Genomic DNA, 22,533 nt, shown 5'->3' on the forward strand with positions numbered 1-22,533 from the left:
ACATATATATTTCGCTTCGTTAAAAGCATCATCAGTGTCTATAAAAGCAAATTAATTAAAGAAGACTGAAAGATTTTAACCTGAAACGAAAGTTTGCTAGACAGTTGACATCACAATGATTTTATTAATTCGGCGGCAGCGGAAATACAGATAGTTTGTATCGAACATTTATTGTACAATTTATTACTCCTGAGTTTATTTGTTTGACAAATATCAGGTTTTGTGAATTCTGGGAAACTCCTTATCGACTGTTAATGGAAAAAGTCATCAAACTTTATAGCATATTTAAAGAATATACATCCTAATAACAACATCAGCTTATTACTAAAAACGAAGTTTTATTGGGTTTATCCAGACTAAGCGGTGGTTATTTTGAAGGTTTGTGGGTATTTTCAAAATAATACTACTGTGCTTTTGTTTCTTAGAAACGTGCGTGTGTTTAGTTTTAAATCTAAGACACTGTATAGCGGACGTTAAAGGGCAATTTCTGAGCATTTTAAACATGAGTTCATGTCAGATTTTAGCAATGAATTATTGTGAATTTTAAGAAGTTCCATTCGACAGCAAATCGAAATTAGTTATTTGTCGTGCAGTGGCGTCATATTTATTAATGCGAATTGTAGTTACATCAACTTCATGTTTTGTTTACCGAATAATTCGTTGCGACCTTGTGATTGATCGTAATTACTTGGAATGCAATATACCTAGTGTTAGATTGTCTTTGGTATTAATCGTATCGATCCCTTTCGATAATCCAACATAAGTCACTGTGCAGGCCCTAAGTCAAAGGTAGTCGAATGGACGCGAAAACAGGGTAGAAGATCGGGTCGATGCCTCGAACGTTGTGTGCTTTGTAAAAGTAAGTGTTGTTAGTTTTGTTTGTCGTTTTTATTTCAATTAAAAGGCTGCAAAGTTAATTCGGTTTCAAGTTGCTCGGTAGTTTACGGAGTTAGATACACGGAGTGTTGCTCGGTCATTTTCTGATTACTTTCACTTTCTTCATTGACTAACTTTTATATTATCTTTCTCCAAAGCGAACATATTTCGGCGAAAATATTATTAGTCCTGCTTTATTGGCTGTACACAACACAACAACAAACATTAAGCGAAAAAAAAGAAACACGGAACAACGTGATGACGTCACACCTTTCGAAACAGGGCAAGACAAAAAGGAAAATCAATAGGATTTCCTCGCGCAATGAGTTAAACGATCAAAATTCATCGATTATTAGCTTCGTGTTAATCCTCGCAGCAGGCTAGATTATCACACCTTCCACTGTAGGCGGGCAAGAATGGGCAGGTATGTAATTAAGGTTGAAGCGAAAATGTTATTTCAATGCGGCCAAATAGAAACACACTGTAGTCGCCAAAACAACTACTTTTCTCGTTCATAAACTGCAAAACAAAGCTTTATATAAATTTGATGCGTTTACACTTTAGGTCTTACGCAATCGGCCAAAACCAGACCTGAAATGTGTCAAAAGTTAAAGGCAACAAGGAGCATGGCGCAGTAATAAAATTATCGATAAGTAATAAGGCCTTGCGCTTGGTTGTATGGAACATGGCGTTCAAGCGTAGCCTGGATTTTTTCTTCGGTGCATCTTGACGGGCATTCCACCAACAGGACGGAGGTTGGGAATAGTTCGCATGGTCGGTGGATTTTTGTCGGTCAATTCCCAGCCTTCGAAGTGACGAATCAACTCAACCATGGTGACTTTGCCCAACATGCGAGCGTACTCTTGGCCGACGCAGACTCGCGGCCCTCCACCGAAAGGAAGGTATCTGCGGAGTGATAAATAATGTAAGTATTCTAAAGTTATCCCCAAAATAGCTCTAAAATGTGTGTGAAGTGTGTGTGTGTTTTGGGTGTTCAGAACACATATGCTGAAATGCTCCATCGGCCGAAACAGCACGAACAACAACAGACATGTATTGAACCAAACACGAAACTTTAAATAAACAAAGATAGCATGTTTGGTCGGAATTATTTGCGTTAAATACGTCAGTTGTGACTTGGGGTCAGTGCGGGGCGCATGACTCACAATATGTTTTCAGTCCACTTCAACACCACCGGTAGCAATAAGCCCTTCGTACTCACTTGAACTTATTTTCCCTGTCCATCTTCTGTGAAAACCGGTCGGGGTCGAAATCGCTCAAGCCACCGCTTTCGAAGTGGTGTGTGTCTCGGATGCTGTACACCAAAGTCATGCCCTTTGGAATTCGGTAACCCTATGAACAAGCAACGGGGTGGTTATAGGTAGGTTGACTTTCCAGGAAACGTCGAAGTGCAATTAAGCTACTCCGGTGCGCAGGTTCTCATTAACTTCAAAGCTATGAAAAATATTTCATAAACCCGCGCTTGGTTGCGCCGACGCGTGACGCAAATTGAAATTCAATAGCTCGTTGGCGCGCGCACGTGGCGGTAAACCACAAAGCCGTATTCAATCGCGTTACATGTGGCCAAATCCATGCCAATAAAGTACAGTGATTTAATTTAAAATAGCGAGAAAACCAACGGTTTTAACACAACCTATTCGTGTAAAGGAGCTGTCGCTTGGCTACATCCCTTGCACGTTGCATATGCGAAGCTATGTTGTGCAAACGTATAGTGTATGTCGACCGAAGCACGGACAAGCGCTTCCGACATGCTCTCAGCTTGAGGTGAAAAGGTGACCCTTGTTTCCCGCTTTCCTAAACCGGGCGGCGTTTCCGTTCTTATGTATGAGATCAGTGTCAACAGGCATGTTCGGCAGTCGCTGAGAGCGCCTTGACGCCATCATACAAATGTCAAGTCGCGATCGGCTTTGTTTTACAAGCGTCACTTGGCCGAGTTTACCGGATAGTGGGCCGAGTGTGAACTCTTCATCAAATCGTCAGTGCTCTCAGTAACATAATTACGATCGAGGAACCGCAAGTGGGCCCGATTACTGCGGGCGGTAACGCTTCTACCTGGCGCCGAAAGGGATTCGCGAGCCAACATTGTTGCACGCGCGCTTCGCAGAAACGTCGCTCGCTTCCGCACGAGTTCAAAGTTATCAAGAGGCTCAAGCCGGTGAAGGTATTCCGCCACCGCGTTCGCTGACATGTATGGAGAAGTTTCTTGTCTTGTTAATAACGAGGCACGCTGCTGGGTACTTGAAATGCAAATTTTTGGGTTCGTATTCCTGCTCCTATTTCATTAACACGAGATTACTTTGCGTTCTATGAAGGCAAGCAAACACAGGCTGCGAAAAGCAAACATTACACGACCAACAAGCATTCAAAACGTGGTTGAAAATTACAATTGCGTATGAAAAAATACGTGGATTAATTTTAATCTACCTGCGCTCTGTTATAACTGCAAGCAAACACTGCTTCGCACCATTACGAACAACGGGCTTTTGAAAAATAAATAAACTTGTTCGTCCTCACAATAACAAACAGAACATCAGTATTACAAACAAAATAGGACGATAGTATACTTAGGCCGAACGCTGCTGTAAAACCTTAAAATTAAATAAAACAAATTGCTTACCCCAAGTTCGAACGTTTTTTTCGCTTTTCTGTAACCTCCCAAGATCGGTGGATGAACCCGTAGAATTTCCCGGACGACTTGATCAAGATACTGGAGTCGGTGGATCTCGGAAAGATCGAGTTCCTGGAACGGTTCCTCCTCCTCCACGTCGCTAGGGGCGCCCTCGCGCATGTGTCCGTGCCTGAGAAGCTCTTCCTCGATGTTCCGGAAGACTTCCGGATGCCGAGAGACTTCCAGCATCACGGAAGTGAGCATGCTAGCCGTGGTGGCGAATCCACCGAACAAGATTTCGATGATCATTTCTTTGACGGCGAAATCGCTCAAAGTGTAATCCGGTTCGCTGTTGGGGACGTTTTGCTGGAATTCTTCTTTGGCTCCAACGTGATTGTTGTTGTTGGCGTTGCGCCTGCGCCTGAAAGAAACGTGGGTTTCGAAAGTGTTTTTGCAAGTTGGACTGATGAGGTGTTTAAAAAAGTTTATATTTGCATGAAACTGAATATAAAATGAATATTTGTGACTATAAAATAAAATTATTCGTGGCTAATGATCTAAATCATTGAAATTCCAACTACGTTGCTAAATTCTTTTGCTTCCAGCCAGCTATCTTGTACCTTTCTTGGTATTTAAGGTCCTCCAGTTGCATGATGCTTAAAGCGTCGCAAAACTCATTCGAATCTTCGTCTCCGCCAGACTGAACGAACTTTTCCAACTTTTGTCTTCTTTCCACAATATGAGGGTGGAGAAGATTCAACATGCGTTTCCTCGCTTTCAAACCCTGCGTAAATGGCGATGAACATATTTTTAGTTTTTCCACGTATCGGTGCAGACACATTGCAACTAACCGGCCGTTTTTTATTACATTTTAGCTCCAATTCATTTAAGTAGGTTGACTTGATGTAAAAAGATATACTTTTAATCAATTAATCAACCATAGCACCGGATTGTATCGTCTTTTATGCACTTTATTTGAAGGCAAAATACCTTGTTAAAGCCAGAAAACGGGAGGTCGATCGGCATGCTCAAAATATTTTCCACCAGGTTAACGAACGTGGTGTAGATATCCTCAAACTCCTCGTCTGATTTTACGTGAATTCCCGCCAGGGCGGAAAGAGCAGTTTTGAACGTGAGTCGTTTCATTTGGGAATAAACCTTTAGTTCCTCGAGGTTTTTCATCTCTTGGAGCTGCGAGATAAAATATATTGTTGTTATTTCGCATGTGACGTAATTGGGTTTTAATTTAAAAAGGTTCGTCTGAAATAGATTCAGCTCTAATATAAATAATGTAGAATCAAAATCTTTTGTATAAACCAGTAAAATAACCTAAACTATTTATACACATGTGTAAGCTGCAGACAGATGGTCACTGTTTCGATCTAAAAGGTCTCACCCTATTTATACAACGTTCGCTCAAAATACTGCTTCAAACAGTGTACAAACGAAAAAAACAAAACCATGGTCAAAAAACGATAGAGCAGGAGTTTAATTTAGCTTCATTAAGTGTCCAAAGCACGCAAATACAGATGTCGTTTCGGATTGTTACGACTCTTCAAAAGAATTTCTTACATGCGATGTTTGTGCGCAAGTATGGTGCAACATGGAGGCGTGTGTATTACGCTGATAACCACGTGAGCTTGGCGGCAGTAAGGTGTGCGTGATAATTACCCAAACACTTAAATTAGACATGACGAAGCCTAAAGAAGAACAAACGCGACTGAACTCCTTTGAGTTTCTGGTTTCAAATTAGAACTTGTAGTCGGAACTGAAGTGTCAGAGGTCGGGCGCTGGTCGAAGTTTCGCACAGACGGTGCTTTGTTGCGACGCTTTTTGGATTAGGCGTGATCGTGAACTTACATAAGGAAAGGTCGCAAATGGTCCCGCACTATCCGGTGGGTAAGCAGGTGTTAGCATCGCTGTTTGGCTTTGCAACAAACATCTACCTCCCAATCACCTGTACCAGCCCAAGGATTTCATACGTTTCTCTCGCGAGGGCATTTGGGAGAAAGTTTCGCGAAAGAACTGAAATGCACTGGCAAAAGTAATACAAAAACACTTCAGTTGGGCGCTGCACGCGGTTGTCTCAACACCAAAGGCGTCGTTTAGATCTGATCGACACTTACAACGGTTGCCATGCCCGAGATTATCCGCGATTTCGGTTCAAATCCTTCATTCCTCTACACCTCTGTACGCGTCGCGCTGCTTGCCTTGTCACCTAGTTACAGGCTGTGGTGGGGCTTTTCAGAAAACAAGACAACGCGCGAACTTGATGGCGACAGGCACTTAAACGCGCTTTTCAAGAAACACGAGCGCCTATTATCAATGAAGGATTGTCGACGAGTGCGGCGGTGCCGGGAGTTTCCTCCTCAAATCATTGCTTAACTTCCGCGCTCTTCTGATTATTTCATTCTTTTCGTTTTTAACCGGCAAACAATGGTTCCAGTTTGTTCAAAAAAGTTTTTAGTTCGAATAAAAATTTCCTGCAAAATTTATTCCCGTTTCAGAACGTTTTATTTTTGAGTCCAATTTATTTTTTACACCTCGTTCTCTTACGCAAACTAAAATAAACTACACATTGTTGCACCCCTGCAATTTGACCTAGCGATCGGGAATATATAAGCTATCCCATACATTGCACAACGCAATGGAAATAAACTGGAATACCCCACTAGAAAGAACCCCAAACCCAGAAGATTGAATACAAGGAATAAAAACAATGAACTCACCGATTTTACAACACTTTCTCGCACACCAGGGATGTAACCGTTGAGGGCCGATCGAGTAAAAGCCTTCACTGCGATTTTGCGTTTGTGGCAGTGCTCGGCTCCTGTGGTGTTCGCAAGGGTGTGTGTCCCGATCAAACGACGAATTGTGACCGGCCATATGGTTGTCACCTTGTCGTGTTCTCCGCCCAACACCTGAAGAGGAAAATATGTCAGAGAAACGCTATGGTTAAAACCAGATGGGAAAGCTTTGACAGACAACATAATAAATAAGCGATTTAACTTGTTTTTAATTTTACTTAAAAGAAATGACCCGATAAGCTGGGTAACAACATGCGATCATTGGAAACACCTGCCTGCTTAACAAGATCGTGGCCAGTGACTCGTATCATTGGAATTCCAATCACGTTCGTCTTGAATACATTCCCGTGTTTCTGGCGTCGCGACGCGTTGAAGTTTCCTCCCTGTATAACAAAAACACGTGATAACATGATGTACCCTGTGGGGTAGGTGAAATTGTGCGCAGGAAATTGCCGCCCGCCATTTTCCATCTTCAGTATCGCAACAACAAAATGACGGCCTAGCGATACCCGACCCATGCCCTTCTGCGTTGAACTCGACCGGCGTCGGGCGTACAAAGGAGCCGCCAAGTTTAACGAGGGTCACCACAAGGGACACGTCGGTGCTACATCAAGGGGGGGCAAGCGCTACTGCCTGCATTGGACACCAATGGCGCGCAGTTAAATAGCTCGTTAAGTGCAGCCGCCGCGACGCATTGTTGAAGCTCCAAGCTCCATTGTGACCGATGGAGTTCGAACTTACAGAGCAGCGGTGAGACAAAAGACGGGCTCTAATCCAATCAGCGATCGTAATGCTGCTGAATGGGATCGTAAAGGCTCGCCAAATGACCGCGCGCCGCCGGAGAAGGGTCGCGCAAAGTTGACACGAGCTCGTGAGGTCATGCAGGTATACGCGCGACGCATCAACACCCCCCAGAAAACCGTAAACAAAAACAATCTCTTCGGCAACGTTTGACGCCTTGAAAAGCTATGTGAGCTTTTTTTGCGCTTGCTTGAATTGTGTTTTAAATTGTTGCAGATTAATGTGAATTTTAGTCAAAGGTTCAACTGTGGTCAAAGCAATTTGCCCGAGCATTGTGGGAATTAACACTGTTCACCGTTTTCAACACTCCCGATTTTTTGTTTGCCATTCCCACGCGGTCTTCAACAGTCAAGCTGTTTTTCACATGTATAGCAATAATCACGGAACCTAGCTAGTCCGGATTTTCTGCGGGAAATTCAAGGACGCCACAGATTTCTCGAGTGAAAAAGGTGCGAAATCGGGTATAACAACAAGCAATCGGATAGACGCAAAACCCGCGTGCTATGGAGACACAAAAAGCCACGTTACGCTAACATTAAAACATTAACGAGAGTCCATATCCCCAATTGTATTACAGATGAACTAAGGTAACCCCGCATTTAAACCTGCCGGCGCGAAGGAGATAGAAGCTGCCACCGAGGAAGACAGAACAAAGCGGAAACGCACAATAATCCCATTCCATTTCCGTGCAGTGTCAATAAGCGCGCCCGCAAGGTCGGCGAAAGGTCGCGAGACAGGTGCCCGGCCAAAAGTAACCGTTAGATAACTGTTATCAGTTAAATACCGCCCCTTTTTCTCTTAACAACGCGTTACGAACCGCGAAAACAACTCATGTGCGAGGAGCTTGGACATTAACGTTTCGAAGTGCGGGTTTTATTAACGGTCACCGTCGATTGAATTGAAACCTAGATGCTTAATTTTGCGGATTCGCGAGTAACGACTCAAGAATGTTGGCATTTATAACTTTATCATCTTACAACATTACCAACCCATCTTTCACGTATTTTGGCTGTTTGAAGTTGCGGTTATTTAATTGGCGAAAACACACTTCATCTTATAGTGGCGAGGAAAACGACGAGCCGCTCACGAGCGAAAATGAACGCCAAGAACATTTTCGCGCAAACAAGACCGACGGCCTTGTGTTTGCGTTTCCGCTGTACTGCATCCGGTGGCGATGTTTCGATAGGAATTTGCGGCCGGAGAGATTATTGATGTTTTAAAGCGCCGTCGCACATTGTAACAATGCCCTGTCAATCGCCGCACTGCCAATTAGCAGGTAGCGCCGTCACGATGAAAAATTTGGAGCCTCGAGTGCAAATGATGACCTCTGACCGAATGTTCCAAAGAGTTTGAGAGTAAAACATGAATGACAGCTCTCACAGAGCGGTATCTACGTCACTACGCAGTGGCAACGTGCACTTGGGCACTCCTTACGGGCCCTTATCCGGTGGCCACCCACTTTCTGCACAAAGCGGATCGGCAGTTTCGCAACTACAAGTGACGGACTAACGGTTGTTGAGATTCCAGCCGTGTACGTCACAGCGATCTTTGATTATTCGACTTCAACACGCCCGGAGCAACTGTTTAAAGGCATCTTAAAACTTAAGTAACTCACCTGCGTCAACCAGGCGAGAGTTTCTCCTAAAAGTGGAAGTCCAAAGTCTCCAGGTGGCAGCGGAAGGTGAGACAAACCAGAAGCTGGATCGTGGGTCGCACGAAGGTTCCACTGGCGCCAAATCTCGCACAGCAACATCCAGAGGATCACCAGCGAGGTACAGTATACGGCCGTCCACCATGTGGCCGAGAGGAGCATGTCCTGGATGCTGGACTCCGGTGTAGAGATTACTTCCTCAAGGAGCATTCCTTTATCATCACCAGCTGCGTCCAGTGGCGTAGAGTTGTGTGGTGGCACAATGCCGTGAAGATAGCTTGTCTTGGGTACGACGTCGCCTCCTGCATCGGCGGGAATTATCACAGAACTGTCACCGGCAGCGTTTAATGTAACCATGGCCCTCTTCCACTCCTCCGTCACATTCCGTACCTGCGCGTAATATGAGATAATTAATTTGTGTTGGAAAATTTCGGCGGTCGGGCATTCTGGTAAGCCTCGATCGTCAATGCAAATGTACAGTGCCGGCCCTCACATAACGTGTAATTGCCCGGGCCACATTCCATTGCCGCTCGGTTTCCGCGACAAAATTATTAAAATCGAGCACGTTGGTTATCGCCTGCGTCAATACCTGTTGTGTCTGCTCGTCGAGCGAAAATATGCGAAGCTATCCGCTTACAGAAACAAACACAATCCGCTGAGTATCAGTAAACCTAGAATCCGCGGCTGTAATACCGAGTTTGCAAACAAAACTCGAAGCAACACCCGGCTCATCTCGCGGTGGGAGCTTCGCGCGTTCATATTACACCGACTTTAACCGCTAGCACACACATTCCTCAACGCCCGTACAAGCCGCGATTAAATATGAGAACAACTACGAAGAACATGGAACGTCATTGACACAGAAGCAGCATTGACAAACTCGCGGAGATTTTTCCTACCCCGACAGTTTGTGATAGATCGGGCCACACAGCATTCGCTTCGTCGTCTTTCATTGCGCGGAATGTTCCGAAGTATGTATTTCCTTGCTGTTGAGTGGCAACAGAAGCAGGATAGATGTCCAGATGAATCGGCAGCGACATCGGTGCGGTCAGACTGACAGCAGTAATATGTCAGATGCGTTCCGCGGTTCGGCTTTATAACTGGCGGGTTTACCGCACAACGCTTTCTTCGTTCGGCGGAGCGGACGCTGGGCTGCCGCAATGTCGGTTTTAACCAAACTTCTTCGGTTTGGTGTGTTCGACACCTCGTCTTTGCGCACGCTTGTAACTCCCAAAACTGTGAACGTGAGAACGCAGATAAATTTCCTTGGATTAAGACTTTGCACGTCGTTGCTGTTATGTGTTCTCTCACGACTTCTCTTTATGCGTCTGTCGAGCGCGCGAATGACTGAGTAAGATTGCCAGCCTTTTTTTAAAAGACGCTCGACAAAACGAAGCGATGATGTAAAGCTCGAGGGCGCACGTGTCTGCGGCCTTTTTCGAACAAATCCGCTTTTTAGCGGCCTTTTGTTTTGAGCAAGTTGCCCCGACGCTTTCTCTACGACCTCTCATCGAACCCTGGGTTCAAATCGCAGAGAGGTGGGCCCGCACCAAAGAAATCGACCATCCAACAACCACAGGGGCCTATTTAAGTTCGCGACCGCAATCGCGACGAACGCAGGACAGACCACCAAAAGGGCATTGGCATCACAGAGGTTGTGAAGCAATTCAAAGCATTTTAATGTGACGTGCCAGTAATCACATCATAAATATCCATCGCCCATTTTGCAACAGGCGGCGCCGTCATCACACCGCGAAGTTTGCACACCATAAATTTTAGTCCAGAACGAGCAGATGTCTGTGCATGCCCTCGTTCCTCACAGAAGTAACACACAGGGAAAGAAGATTTACTCAAGTTTCAGAACACTTGAACGGAAAAACATGGGTGGTTGGACTAATTGGCAGCAATCAACGAACAGGAAAATTAAGTGGTTAAATTTGAAAAGCGATCCAGTATTCCGGCCCAAATATGGCTGCCATAAATACCGTTTCATTTCAACCACAGGTCAATTTCTGAAACGGTAAAACATGCCAATTTAAACGAGGCCATCTCATTGACAATCGTGTAATCAAATTCCGGTCATTGAAAATAGCAATAACAAGCAAATGTTTTGATTTCTACAAAGGGAAGAACAAGGATAATGATCAACAGCGCCATTGTTTAAAATTTGACCCCATCATGGCGAAATAGGAAAACGAAACCTTCCATTAAAAATGGGGAACAAATATCCCCCCAAAATGACCCAAAATCATCTTCATTTGTAAACTTTTGTTAGAGCTTGTGCTTTGGCCTCGCGCACAGAAACCGTATACATTGAATGCCGGACAATGCCAGGTTCTAATCTGGATCGATCGTCGTGAGAAGCAGATGAGGGAGGGATCCATCATCGATGCAGCTTACCAATCGGCGCCGGACGCCCTGGCGCTGACCTCCGGGCGGTCACTGTTCCTTGTTCCGCAGTGCTGCATTCCGGTCACTTGCGGGAAAAGAGCGGGCACGCGACGGGGACGTGGTTGACTTAAGGTCGGCCGAAGCAAACGCGACCCCCGTGCCCCGAATCAATCGTCATCGAGGCGGAATGTTCGTCACTATTAAGAGTGTCCGTGCCGTCCTCCCCTGTTCCTTTACCTGCGTAGCGCGTAACCAAGAGAGAAACAGCGAGCAAATTACGCGGAGTACTTGATAGTGGGCTACGAGCTAACGCAATGTTTAAGGCAAAGAACCGCCGGGGTGAACGGGCGGTCACCTGCGACTGATCGCAGCTCGAGTCGGACAAAGTACCTACATAGGCCCGGGATGGCTACACTTTGAAAAGCTGATGACGTTACTGGGGAGAGTTTGGGAGTTCACTCTTCAGAGCCGCAATCTAAGGTTCAAATCTCGTGCGGGTGTTCGTTCGTGTGGAATGTTCGCTGAAAAACGCCGCGTTTTGTTTTTCGGCCTTTAGAATTTAGGGGATCAGGAGTCGAAAGTTCGACCGTGAACTTGAACTTGATTTCCCGGGCGTTTTCCTCCCCGCAAAAGCTGTGGATGCAACAAACATCCAAGCGAGACCCGACTTTGCATGGTCACGTTTAGGTGCAGATTCCGAGATAAAACAGAAGAAACTCCGCTTTTCTTTTATCTCACAGGTCACAAGGGCAAAGATGCTTTCAGACCCAACGCATGTAATGGGGAGATAAACATAATAGCCGCACAATTAAATCAAATATGTGCACTATTCTGAAGCGGACGAATTAGAGTGAAAACAAAAACAAGCACCGCAGAGGCTGGAATAAACCCGCTTGTTCAGGTTTGTTTTTCTTGACGTAACCAAACACCTGCAGCACGGATTTGGCCTCAAACTCTCGCGCGGCCTTTGTGTGCTTGTTTGCCGTTCGTAGCTGCTTTTGCGAACCTGTTGCAGCGAAAATAAGCAGCGGGTCCTGCGCAGAAGAAAACTCGCGCCACCGACCGAGGAAAACACAAATAGAGCATCAAAACCCATTGACAGAGACCAGGCGAAAGACGTCATCAGGTGAGCGGTAATTCGTTGCGCAAGGGCACAACAAACTTGAGTAAGGCGTACGAAGTTCACGAGGCGATCGCTTCAAAGTTCACTCGAAGGACATGGGTATGAGCACGCGCCAAGAAGTGCGGGCGCTTCAGTGAACGACATGCAGAAGACATGTCAATAGAACGCTGGGTGACCCGGAGAATCACAGCGGCAAACATGGGTTACTGAGGGGCAAAGAGCGCTGAAGCGTGTTTGCAAGGAAAACTATAATCCTAATCCGACGAAGGTATGCGCTAGTCAAACAAAGCTGCGGACGCCGCGCGCTCTTTTATAACGAGGGTAATATTGTTTAATACTCCTTACCTACCGCTGACCCCGCTGTGCCTTATCTTTGCAGTTTTTCGACCAGGAGATCGTCGGGTTCAACGGCGTGCACTCTACCTGAACCCGCTCCCAGCATCGGGTTGCCGGGTGTAATCCCCGCATAAAGCCGCACGGCGATTTCGCGGAATTGTAGAACCGCCTTTTCGCGGAAAGGCAGCGGGAAGTGATCGAGCTGGTGGAACAGCCGCAAGCGGGAGACCGCGAGCACACGGCAGTTCGTCGATTTACGTAGGGCTGTCAGCGCTGCAAATTAACCCACAGGAAATATTGTTTGCCTGGCTTCTATTATTTCAAAGAGCGCAAATGTTTAACCACAAAATCAAATTAACCCGAGCGAACTTCGGGTCAACTGTGAGTTGGGCTTTCTGTTGAAAGTCGATCGTTTTCCAAGCTCCGCGCCTCATCTACCCAAAACTTTTAATTGCCAAATTGTTTGACCTTCAAAAAAATTGCCTTTTAGTGTGTTCCAGAAGCGAATTTCAATGTCGCGATACGTCGCAGAAATAAATAATCGTGTCTTTTGAAGTGCGGAAGATGACGTCAATCGTTGCACACAATGATAATAGCAAAAATTTTGTGCCAACGATTCTGACGTTGGGTAATAAGCAATCAGTATTTTTGTTGTAAATTTGTCTGAGATTTGCATGCAGTAGACATGACGCACGAAGCGTTCGAGACAGCCGATGTGATGAGCAGCAAATGCTGTTGCGATGACGACTACAATGTCGTCGCTTCTAAATCAAAACGATTACTATCGCTATTATCACATGCCCGGAAAATTCCCAAACTAAATTAGGAGTGACCTCGCACGCGGTCAACGGGTTAAATTCCCTGGTAAAAGCAAAGCAGCGAGGTTGCTATATTTATATGTTGTATTTATGGTTGGCTATTTAAGAAAATTTCATCGCTTTAACTCATGAACGCATTTCAAGTTTCGTTCTCGATAAAACGCGCTTGCGGCCGAAGAATATGAGCTTGTCAACTTCCCGGTAATGGACAAATATCCGAAATAAGGGAGAAAACAGCTCCTTTTGTACTTTTATATGATTTTTGCGCCATTTAGGCCCCTTCAATCTCAACTGTTAATGCTATTACGTGTTATATGTGGTTCATACAAGGCATGGACAATGCGATTCCATCATACATTTTGATAAGTCACACAAGAGGAATGTCACACCACACAACAAAAATTCATGAAACGCAAAATAACAGTTACCTCCGTCACGTGATTGTCTATTTTTAATCCCCAATGCTGTGGGTGGTGCGAAAAAGTACACGCGCGGCTGCTGCGACATTGCGATGCCAATATAGATACTGCGAGGGCCTGAATAAACAGGGCGGCCCCTTCCAAGACGTATTTCAATACCTATGCGCGTCACACGACAAACACTGGAGGGCAATGAGCTACAATGCCCTTTTCCACTCAGGGCCTTTCCCTTTGGGGTGAAACGTCACGCCTTGCCAAAAACGTGATCATGTGGCTCAATATGAGGCAGCGGCGCGCCAAATATGCCGGAAGCAATATTTGACGATAAAAACTGCCAGGGAAGTCTTACATAACAGTTTTTGTGTCTTCAGCGTTTGGCGTTTTTGTGTACTAATGAATATACACCGTAAAAATCCCACCGTTCATCAAGATTGCCGACTCAGAGTAGTAAATAGTGCCTTTGTGCAGAAAACCCATTACTCCACAAAGCATTGCTGCAAATGTTCAAGATAAATACTAAGTAAATTGAATGCCCTCCAGCTGGCCTATGTCAGTGGTCGAACAAAGTCAACATGCTAATTATAAGCAATGTTTGTCCGCAGAAGCTCGTCACGTACACATTGATCCGCAATTCTATATGCGCCTCAACCGAATTATATAGCATGGAAAAATTTCCAAGAAATCGCACGGCCGTGTACAGAAAGATTTGGTCGTGTAAGTAGAATGACCCCGCGGTGGCCCGCGTCAGGACGGCTGGGCGCACTTGGCTTCAAATTACGCGGCCCCGCCTTCGGGGAAAGGTTTATATTCCAATTGCGCCGATTTCGTCCGCTACCGGTAATCGATATTCGTGGCCCGGTCACGGGGCGCTAATGACATCGCATAAGCGGCGAATGCGAGTGCTTAAAACACTACGAAATTACGGCCTGACCGATTCCTGACCCTACATGCGCACGGTACCTTTACAGCTCATTTCGCACACGAGCTGTGACGGGAAAGTTACGACAGCACCGCGATCAAGAGGCATGCTAAAAATCGATGGAGGGGTAATTACGACGCACGGAAGGGGCGGATCAGGCTTTCTGCCAAGCACGACATGCGCAAGGTGGCGTGGCAGCGCAGACCCGCACTAGCGCAAAATAGTTGAAACTTCAGCTGACCCTGTGGCAACGTTTCGATAGCCAGGGTCATCAAAAGAATAAGATGACTTTACGCGATCTGGCTTAAAGGGTCACAGATATAATTAGACAAGCATCGCGTGTATCGTGCGGGGCTAATAACGTTTAGCCACCCTCAGACTGTAATACCGTCTTAACAGACCTGGCTGGATTGACGTTAATCGTTATTTCGAGGTGGCATGATCGCTTTGTCGGGAATAACCGGATTGCAACATAGCTGCAGTGTCTCGCGACTTTCTGGTCGCGCCCGAGCAAAGTCGCGATTAGCTTTTGGCTTCTATTGATGCCTTATTCAGTTCGATCTGATGCCGGGAGTTTCCACGAAATCACATAAGCTGCTTTTGTTACCTTTGCTGCTGCCTATGCTGTCCAACTTTAGCCGCGAGAACGCCACCGCGCCTTCTAAACATACCAGTTGCGAGCCGACGATTTTCCGCGAACCTCTACACAAGCCTGAGCATTTTCAATGGCGGAGGTGGACGTTGATGAAAGGTTTGTATGTTTTCGTTGCGCGCCGTAATCCCGCCAAGCTACAGCAGATTAAGCAGACTAGTAGCGCCTTTTCGCTTATCAACATCCCACAACCTCCGGCTAATGTCCACTCGTATTTTCCTCACTGACCCAACAAACGAAAGCGTGCTATCGTTCTTTCCAGACCTGGGACTAACACTGTGGTAGTGCTTGTGCGTTAACAACGAGTTTTGCCAACCGTAAACATGGCAGAGGGAAGAGATTTAGGGTGGATCGGGTTGATATCGGAAGGAATTACGTGACGGCGTGCGATGCCTTATGGAGGGATACGCGTGTAGGCACTACTGCATGCGATGAAGCCTACGTTCATAACCAATAACGTGAATAAAACGCCGGGTATTAAACGACAATAGACTTTCCTGTCATACATCACGTCTTGTTGCAGCCAAAAGTTGTTGGCGCGCGCCCTGACCGCGGGCACAATCGAGCCAACCACGCACAAAATGGCGCGTATTATTTTGTCTGGAACTCGCGAAGATTTGTAAAGGGGGCGGCACAGATTGTAAGGTTCGTACATCGAGAGGAATTGAGGCTAAACGTGCCAAGAACGATGCATATTAAAGTCCAGCGTGACTTCCCTTTCCAATCTGCTTACAAACAATGCGGAAAAGCTGCTAATTGACTGGCGTCTGATTGCTTAGGTCACGTTAAACTTCTTTTAAAAAAATACTGCACAAAACGATATTGTGGGACATGTCATGGATATACGACTTGGGCAAGCACTTACTGTTAAATGCGGTCACCGCTGACAAAACAAGACCGACGGCGGCTTTTTCATTTCGAACCTGTTGATTCGAAGCAGGCGCGAAAAGGATCCTGCTTGTATTACAGTGACATGAGACGGGGATTGATTAGACAGCGGGCACGAGCGCGACGAACAAAGCCAGGGCGTCCGCAAAGGGGCGGGAAGAAAGATTGGCCGCACAGGCCCCGGATGACGCCCCGTAGAACCCACATTGTGTCGCGTGTGTCCGGCGGCATGATTTTCTTTAATCGGATGCAAATTGACCCGCTGCCTGAAACTTGATATTTTTTCGCGTCGCAAATTTTTTTGCTACAAAAGTTGCCCAACACAGTGCGATGACGTCAATCGGCACATTTGAACAATGCCGACGCTCGCGAAAACCATTATTTACTGGAATGGCAGCCTGGGACCGCGCACTACGGGTAAAACAGATGGGAAAGGACGCATACATGTGAACGATGACGATGGCGCTGGCAATTTCACGGCCGGTTCTGCACGAATGGCCATTCGAAAGGTCTGTCGCAGTTAAAAAGGCAAGGTTCGGTCACGGAAGAGTCGCAGATAAAAACATGGTATTTTCCTGACCCCGTGCGCCGCCGACCTCTCCACACGAAACGACATTCTTCGGGGTCATAGACGTGTTTTGATGAGTCTCGATTTCGTCCGCTGTTGGCTGAACTGCATGTTTTTTTTGCATTTGCCGGATGACGCTGTATTTGTATTTTAAAAACTAAAGCGAAGGTCACTGCTGATCTTGTACAGTGTTCTGTACTGCGATCAATATTTGTCTAAATCTGTTTGCTCATCGTAGAGACACACGCAACAAGTCTGATTTAGTGTAATATTATTATTTGCGTAAATTATTGGCATTTAATATAAGGTCCCCCACAAAGCAATTACGTAACTCGAAAGTACTTAACAATAAAAAGTTAAACTCTCTTGTACGTAGAACAACATAGGAAACGAAAAATACCGTCGCTTTTCAGTACGGGATTTTGAGAAACAGGAGATAATGCCAAGTATTTACATTCTTTTAAAGTCGCAACAATGTGTAACTCATAAGCGCGCGGCACGAAAAAATAGCCAATGTTACGGGAAGTTCACCTGGAGGACAAGGGGCGAGGGGGATACGCTTGTGCATAGCTTGAAAGGAGGCTTAGACGCGCGCGCCACTTAGCCTGAAAAAAAGGTCCCGGATCGTCGGCAGGTTAAACTGTACGGTATATCGGCAAACTGTTGCGTGCAAGGTTTTAACAGCGGTTGTTTTCAGTTGGCGAGAGCACCCCATTCACCGGGATTCTCCAGGTCGCATTCAAGCGACTAGAATAGCCTCGCGACCTTCCACTTCGTTTCGCAAGGGTTCCCAACACGGGAAGTCGCAACCTTGCCTCTTCCCAGCTAAATGCGCATCGCTAAAACAACAATGCCACGCACCGCGTGCCTTCAGCGCAACATAATAAGCTCCACAAATGCATCGCCGTGGCAACACTATACAGGGCGGGCGTGCCGCACTTCACTAAAATGCACGTACAAGTAAAACTCAATCTTTTTGTTCTGAAACGCAGGGTGTACTATTTTTTTCACAATCAAAACATACCTCCAGACAAAGCGGACACTCACAAACCGACGCTGTTTTGTACAACGCGCTAATTGCGACCACACTTTGGCCTGCAGACAAAAGCCACGGCGCGCGCAGCCTATTAAAACGGCGAACGGCACCGACAAGGTACCCAATCAAAGCACAGATTACGGATGGGATTGTTTCCTGCGGCGGCAATTTTTAGCTTGCTACTCGATGCACCGACAACCGAAAACAGAATACTGCAAATCATGCTGAAGCATTACAAAAACATTTTTTGTTTAAACAACTGAGCTTCAGAACACGAGGTTCGTGTTGACAAAAATCTGTTGGTTTAAAAAAAAAATTTTTTTTTTAAGCGTTATATAAATTCTGCCAAAAAGGGCGAAAAGCGACGGTATATGTATTTTATGCTTTACTTGCTCGTCTTTTACAAGGGAAGTGAAAATTTGCCTGTTAGCACATTTAATTAACATGTAGCTGTTGGTGTTATTATGCAAAGTAGTGTCCGCTAGTAGTACAAAATATCCGGTTTAATTATCCTGAAGTTTTTGTTCGAATTTCCTGGTCGCCGTTTTCTCCCCCTACCAAAAAAGTGGTTTTTATCACAATTTAAAGAGAAAAAAATAATTTTAACCAAAGCCGAGGTAAACTTAAGTATACCCTGCTGCTGATTTTTAATGAAAAAAATTGCCGAGAGGCTGAAATGATTTAATAATATCCTGGTTCCGAGATTGACAAAATTGCATCTAATTTTTTCCAAAAATTTAGCAATTAAATCACATTGCTATCGACCGTCAAACCTTTTCTGAATAATTCTCAATATCTGCAAGGTACGGGGTAAATTAATTGAAACTTACACCAACAGAACCAATTCTAGCGCTCTGGAGGTCATGGCCTTTTTAACGGTCGGCTATGGCTTCCGCAAAAAGACGAACAGCGGTAATTAGCTTCAGGTACTCGCTTCGAACTGCCTGATTCGGTCAAGATGAAAGCGGAAGGGCGCGATTCAGTCCGAATGCATTCAAACGCAAAGAAAGGGGTTGAGCAGAGTGATAAGGATCGGCATGTCCGCAAAACAACAAAGGATCGTTTGGCATCAGGGAATCTCGTCAATCACTATCACTCGAAGTTCAGAACCCAGGTTAAAGCCAGACTTGACGATCACTTTTCGATGGAGATGCAGTAAAACGCATTAAGTCAAAGATTGACATGACAAGATGTGCTTGTATAATAATTCGTGACCGGTCACGCCAACAATAGCATATGGTAATTATTTCAGTTTCTGGCGCGGAGTCGAGGATAAGGGGACGTACCATGCTACTTAACGACATTTTTTCACCACATCAAAAGTGCCTCGGAATAAGTTACAAATCTTTCTAAAATCATTGCACCGGTTTGCACATGAAATCATTGCGCAGATATGTGTTGAAACACAATCACATTCTTATTTTAAGGCAATTGAAGTCGCGTGCAATTAACAAATCAATCGCTGCGCCACCAAGCAACCATTACATCTTATAATTACTCTCGAACCGGCATGCCCTACAGTTACCCACAACGTGATTTTTGCAGCGAGCCGAGTCGCCCCTTAAACAGACTGGCAATGGCTTCTCGCGCTCGTTGGCAAGTCAAAACCGACGGCAACAAAGGGTGCGGTTTTGACTGGCACCTTACGAGTGTCATTGAGCAAATCGAAAGGGCGCGACGCGGCGTGGCAAGTGTCAGCTCAGGCGAACAGTTGATAAAGCGTGCCGTCGGCCAAGTACGATTTACAACTCGGGAGGATTTACGACGCTCGCCAACGGAAGACGAGGCACTCGTCGCTCAAGGGATCAGGATCAGCGAAGGGTCCTCACCTTCAGGCCGCTGGGGTCAGTTATTGCCGTATGACGTGGGTACTTGAATAGGGTCAGCGCTGTCACGGTGGAGTGTCACGAAATGGACACTTATTACCCGCAACTCGGCGCGCTGCTCTGTAAATTAGTCGGGTTTTATTGCGTTTTTTGGGGTGCCAACTTTGCGCGATTTCACCGGTTCTCAGGCGCTCTTCAGTAACCCAGCCACCATAGCACTCAGTTCAAGGCATTCGAGAAGCTGTTCAACTGTCAGAGCGCACGGGTGGCCCGGCGGCGGCGCTGACAACTGCACTTTGCTTGTCTTTCTCGCGCAAGACGGAAGGCATTCAAGTGACTAATCGCCGCTGCCAGTAGCGTGGAAGTTACTGTCTCCGCGGTGGGCGAATTCGCGCTTCGGGTCGCAACGACCGTTGCCCCGTGTGTTTACCCAATGTCCACGCTTGACAGTGCTCCTTGTCCGCGACTTCAACTTTTGTCAGACAGAATGCCCCAATAATAGATAGTATTGCAGTTCCGCGAATGGCCGCAATTTGAAACTTCGTGAAAAATCTTATACCCGGCAAAATGTACAGGTATTTGTTCGACGATCAAGCAAGTTGTGAAAACCTGTTTTCGAAATGCCCAGCGAAGGACTTATTTGACAGATAATACAAAAACCAACAACAACAATCCTAGACAAAATTGAAAAACAAACATTTTCCCGCAAGCCATATCTCAACTTATTCATAGGTATAGGAATGATAATCTTCTGTTTGCGAAAGAATCAACTTGTCATTGCAAGGAGGGAGAAAAAGTGGATTCGTGCCGATGAATTTTGCAATTACGTGGGCAATGTTTGCGGACCACGATTCCCACAAAAACTTTACAGCTCAGCTCTTTCTACAGCTGCACTTGTTAAATGCTCTCTTGTGCAGCATTTTAGGTAAATTCGCCGCGCAGCACATTCCACAAATAGTGCAAAAAAAACAATACCGACATAAAGATTCATATAAATCAAGGTAAAATTAAGGCAAACTTTTGAAAAATATTAACATATTGTTGATGCTGCTAATTAATTGAAAACAGATGCTTCTCAAAACGTATTAACATATTTCTTGAAATTTTGCAAATGCAATGCGTAATAGTTACAGTAATGATTACTCACAAGACACATCATGATGATGAGTAGGCAAGTTACCGCCGACAATGAAGATTCTGAAAATACAAAACGGCATTATTACGTCAATGTTTATTGTTCAAATGCTGTTGCGCAAAAATAGTCAAATTTAGGCCAACAACAATTGCATTGTGTCGCTTTACAAAATAGTGGTAAATTTTGCAAAAACCCTGACGAGGTTTCAAGAAGATGTTTGTTGAAACTATTGTTTCAGGTATTTACAATTTTTTTAAAACGATAATAACATCCAGAATTTGATGTTTTATCATTTTCTAAAAATTACACATGAATTTCTGGAATATAGTTTTATTGTCACAAAGATATCAGTAATATCATTTTGAGTTTGTATATTGTACATAAAGTTTGTTTATCTCAATTCGATTTTCTTTGGACACATATTTTTGCACAATAGGCGTAAATTTATTACAGCAAGAAAACTAAAGGAACAAGTATGGATCCATTACCTTGCAAGATGATTTGAACTATATACTTGATATGGATAAAGCAACTTCTTTCTTCTGCCCTCTTGAACTGGATTCGTTGAGCGCAAGATCTCAAATGAGCCTGCAAACGTCTATGCTCGTCGTTTTATACTGCGAACGAAAATGCTTGCCTCCATTTTTTCAGCCTGACCTCCTGCTGAACTGGTGCTGCGTCATCGCTCCACAATACAGAGTTATTTTTTAGCCCCGCTGGGGCTGAACTCTACGGGCTGCGATCATTAAAAAGGCAGTTAGCGGAAAACGCTCCTGAAAGAGTCCGCCGTTTCCGTATTACGGCCGCTCGGCCTTTTTCCTATAACACAAAGCGTGTTTTCGTATTAGGAGGAACCGCCGCGTGTGCTGTTAGTGCGGGAGCCGAGTGCACAGAGTTTGTTGATGCACAGGCACAAACAAGGGCGGGAGATTATGTTGCGCAATCCGATTACTGCGTGGAGCTCCACCGAACGACCGTCCGACCGCCCGTATAATCGGCAATTTTGCGGCCGACGCGACAAATGCCGGCTTAGCACAAATGCGTCAGGTTTGCCGTTTCTGAAGTGAGTCAGTTTTAACAACACAAAGCGCGTTTTGAAACTGCGATGACCTAGTGTGGATACAGCTAAATAGTTGCAAAAGCGGGCCTTTGTCCAACTTCAAGACGACGTGGTTTTATTCATTCTGGCTCCTGCAGAGTCATTTTGCCCCGAAACGTGTATAATGCGAGCCTTTTAATCGACAGCAAACCGAATAGCGGCGAGTAGATCAAACAGTCAAATTGGTACAATTTGTATTCAAATTTGGCTTGTTTTGATCGGGATGACAGCGCGGTCGAACGTGACACTGGGAGGTAATTAGAGTTCGGCCTTAAGGCGAACTCCGACACTACTTCGGATCACGTGGCGCTACAGCCAAGCTGGGACGCACAGTGCTGCCTACTGCGGCTTCGTAGCAATTGTGTGGACGTTTTTGAGTTGGTGAGCGGACAACGTCCATCCTTTCACAAACAACATAGGGGTAAGCGGTGAATGTTGAAACAAGGAAAAGGATTCGGCGTGGGAAACTGGAGATAATCCCGCTCGAGTGGACCACGTGGGACGCGCTGCTTTACGTGCGTTTACAAGTTTTACGGAGGAAAAGTGTTTTGTCCGACGC

At 45.4% G+C, this 22,533-nt stretch overlaps 1 protein-coding gene across 3 annotated transcripts; it reads right to left on the reverse strand.

Annotated features, from left to right (window-relative positions):
* Positions 1 to 1,081: 1,081 nt before the first annotated feature.
* On the reverse strand, positions 1,082 to 21,470 carry LOC145899832 (cytochrome P450 26B1-like). Of its 3 annotated transcripts, XM_082988767.1 has the most exons (10): positions 21,364 to 21,470; positions 20,888 to 20,937; positions 8,729 to 9,154; positions 6,588 to 6,695; positions 6,235 to 6,426; positions 4,496 to 4,696; positions 4,126 to 4,289; positions 3,515 to 3,926; positions 2,099 to 2,229; positions 1,082 to 1,782 (listed from the first exon to the last, which is right to left on the reverse strand). In XM_082988767.1, the coding sequence occupies exons 2-10, from the start codon at positions 20,897 to 20,899 to the stop codon at positions 1,569 to 1,571; spliced, it is 1,860 nt and encodes a 619-aa protein (XP_082844893.1). In that variant the 5' UTR covers positions 20,900 to 20,937; positions 21,364 to 21,470; the 3' UTR covers positions 1,082 to 1,568. The 3 variants fall into 3 exon arrangements, with proteins under 3 accessions (XP_082844893.1, XP_082844901.1, XP_082844884.1); XM_082988775.1 differs by lacking the exons at positions 20,888 to 20,937; positions 21,364 to 21,470 and adding an exon at positions 16,288 to 16,336; XM_082988758.1 differs by lacking the exons at positions 20,888 to 20,937; positions 21,364 to 21,470 and adding an exon at positions 9,664 to 10,325.
* Positions 21,471 to 22,533: the final 1,063 nt, after the last annotated feature.

The sequence above is a fragment of the Ascidia mentula genome, chromosome 1 (genome assembly GCF_947561715.1).
Source record: "Ascidia mentula chromosome 1, kaAscMent1.1, whole genome shotgun sequence".
Taxonomy (NCBI): Eukaryota; Metazoa; Chordata; class Ascidiacea; order Phlebobranchia; family Ascidiidae; genus Ascidia; species Ascidia mentula.

What these genes read in the sequence shown, in the direction of transcription:
- LOC145899832 (XM_082988758.1), bottom strand. Translation starts at nt 9,804, where the DNA reads ATGTCGCTGCCGATTCATCTGGACATCTATCCTGCTTCTGTTGCCACT. An exon ending in GAGAAAGTGTTGTAAAATCG is followed by an intron (nt 4,697 to 6,234) that starts GTGAGTTCATTG and finishes TTTATCTCGCAG; the next exon opens with CTCCAAGAGATGAAAAACCT. An exon ending in CGTTTTCTGGCTTTAACAAG is followed by an intron (nt 4,290 to 4,495) that starts GTATTTTGCCTT and finishes CCATTTACGCAG; the next exon opens with GGTTTGAAAGCGAGGAAACG.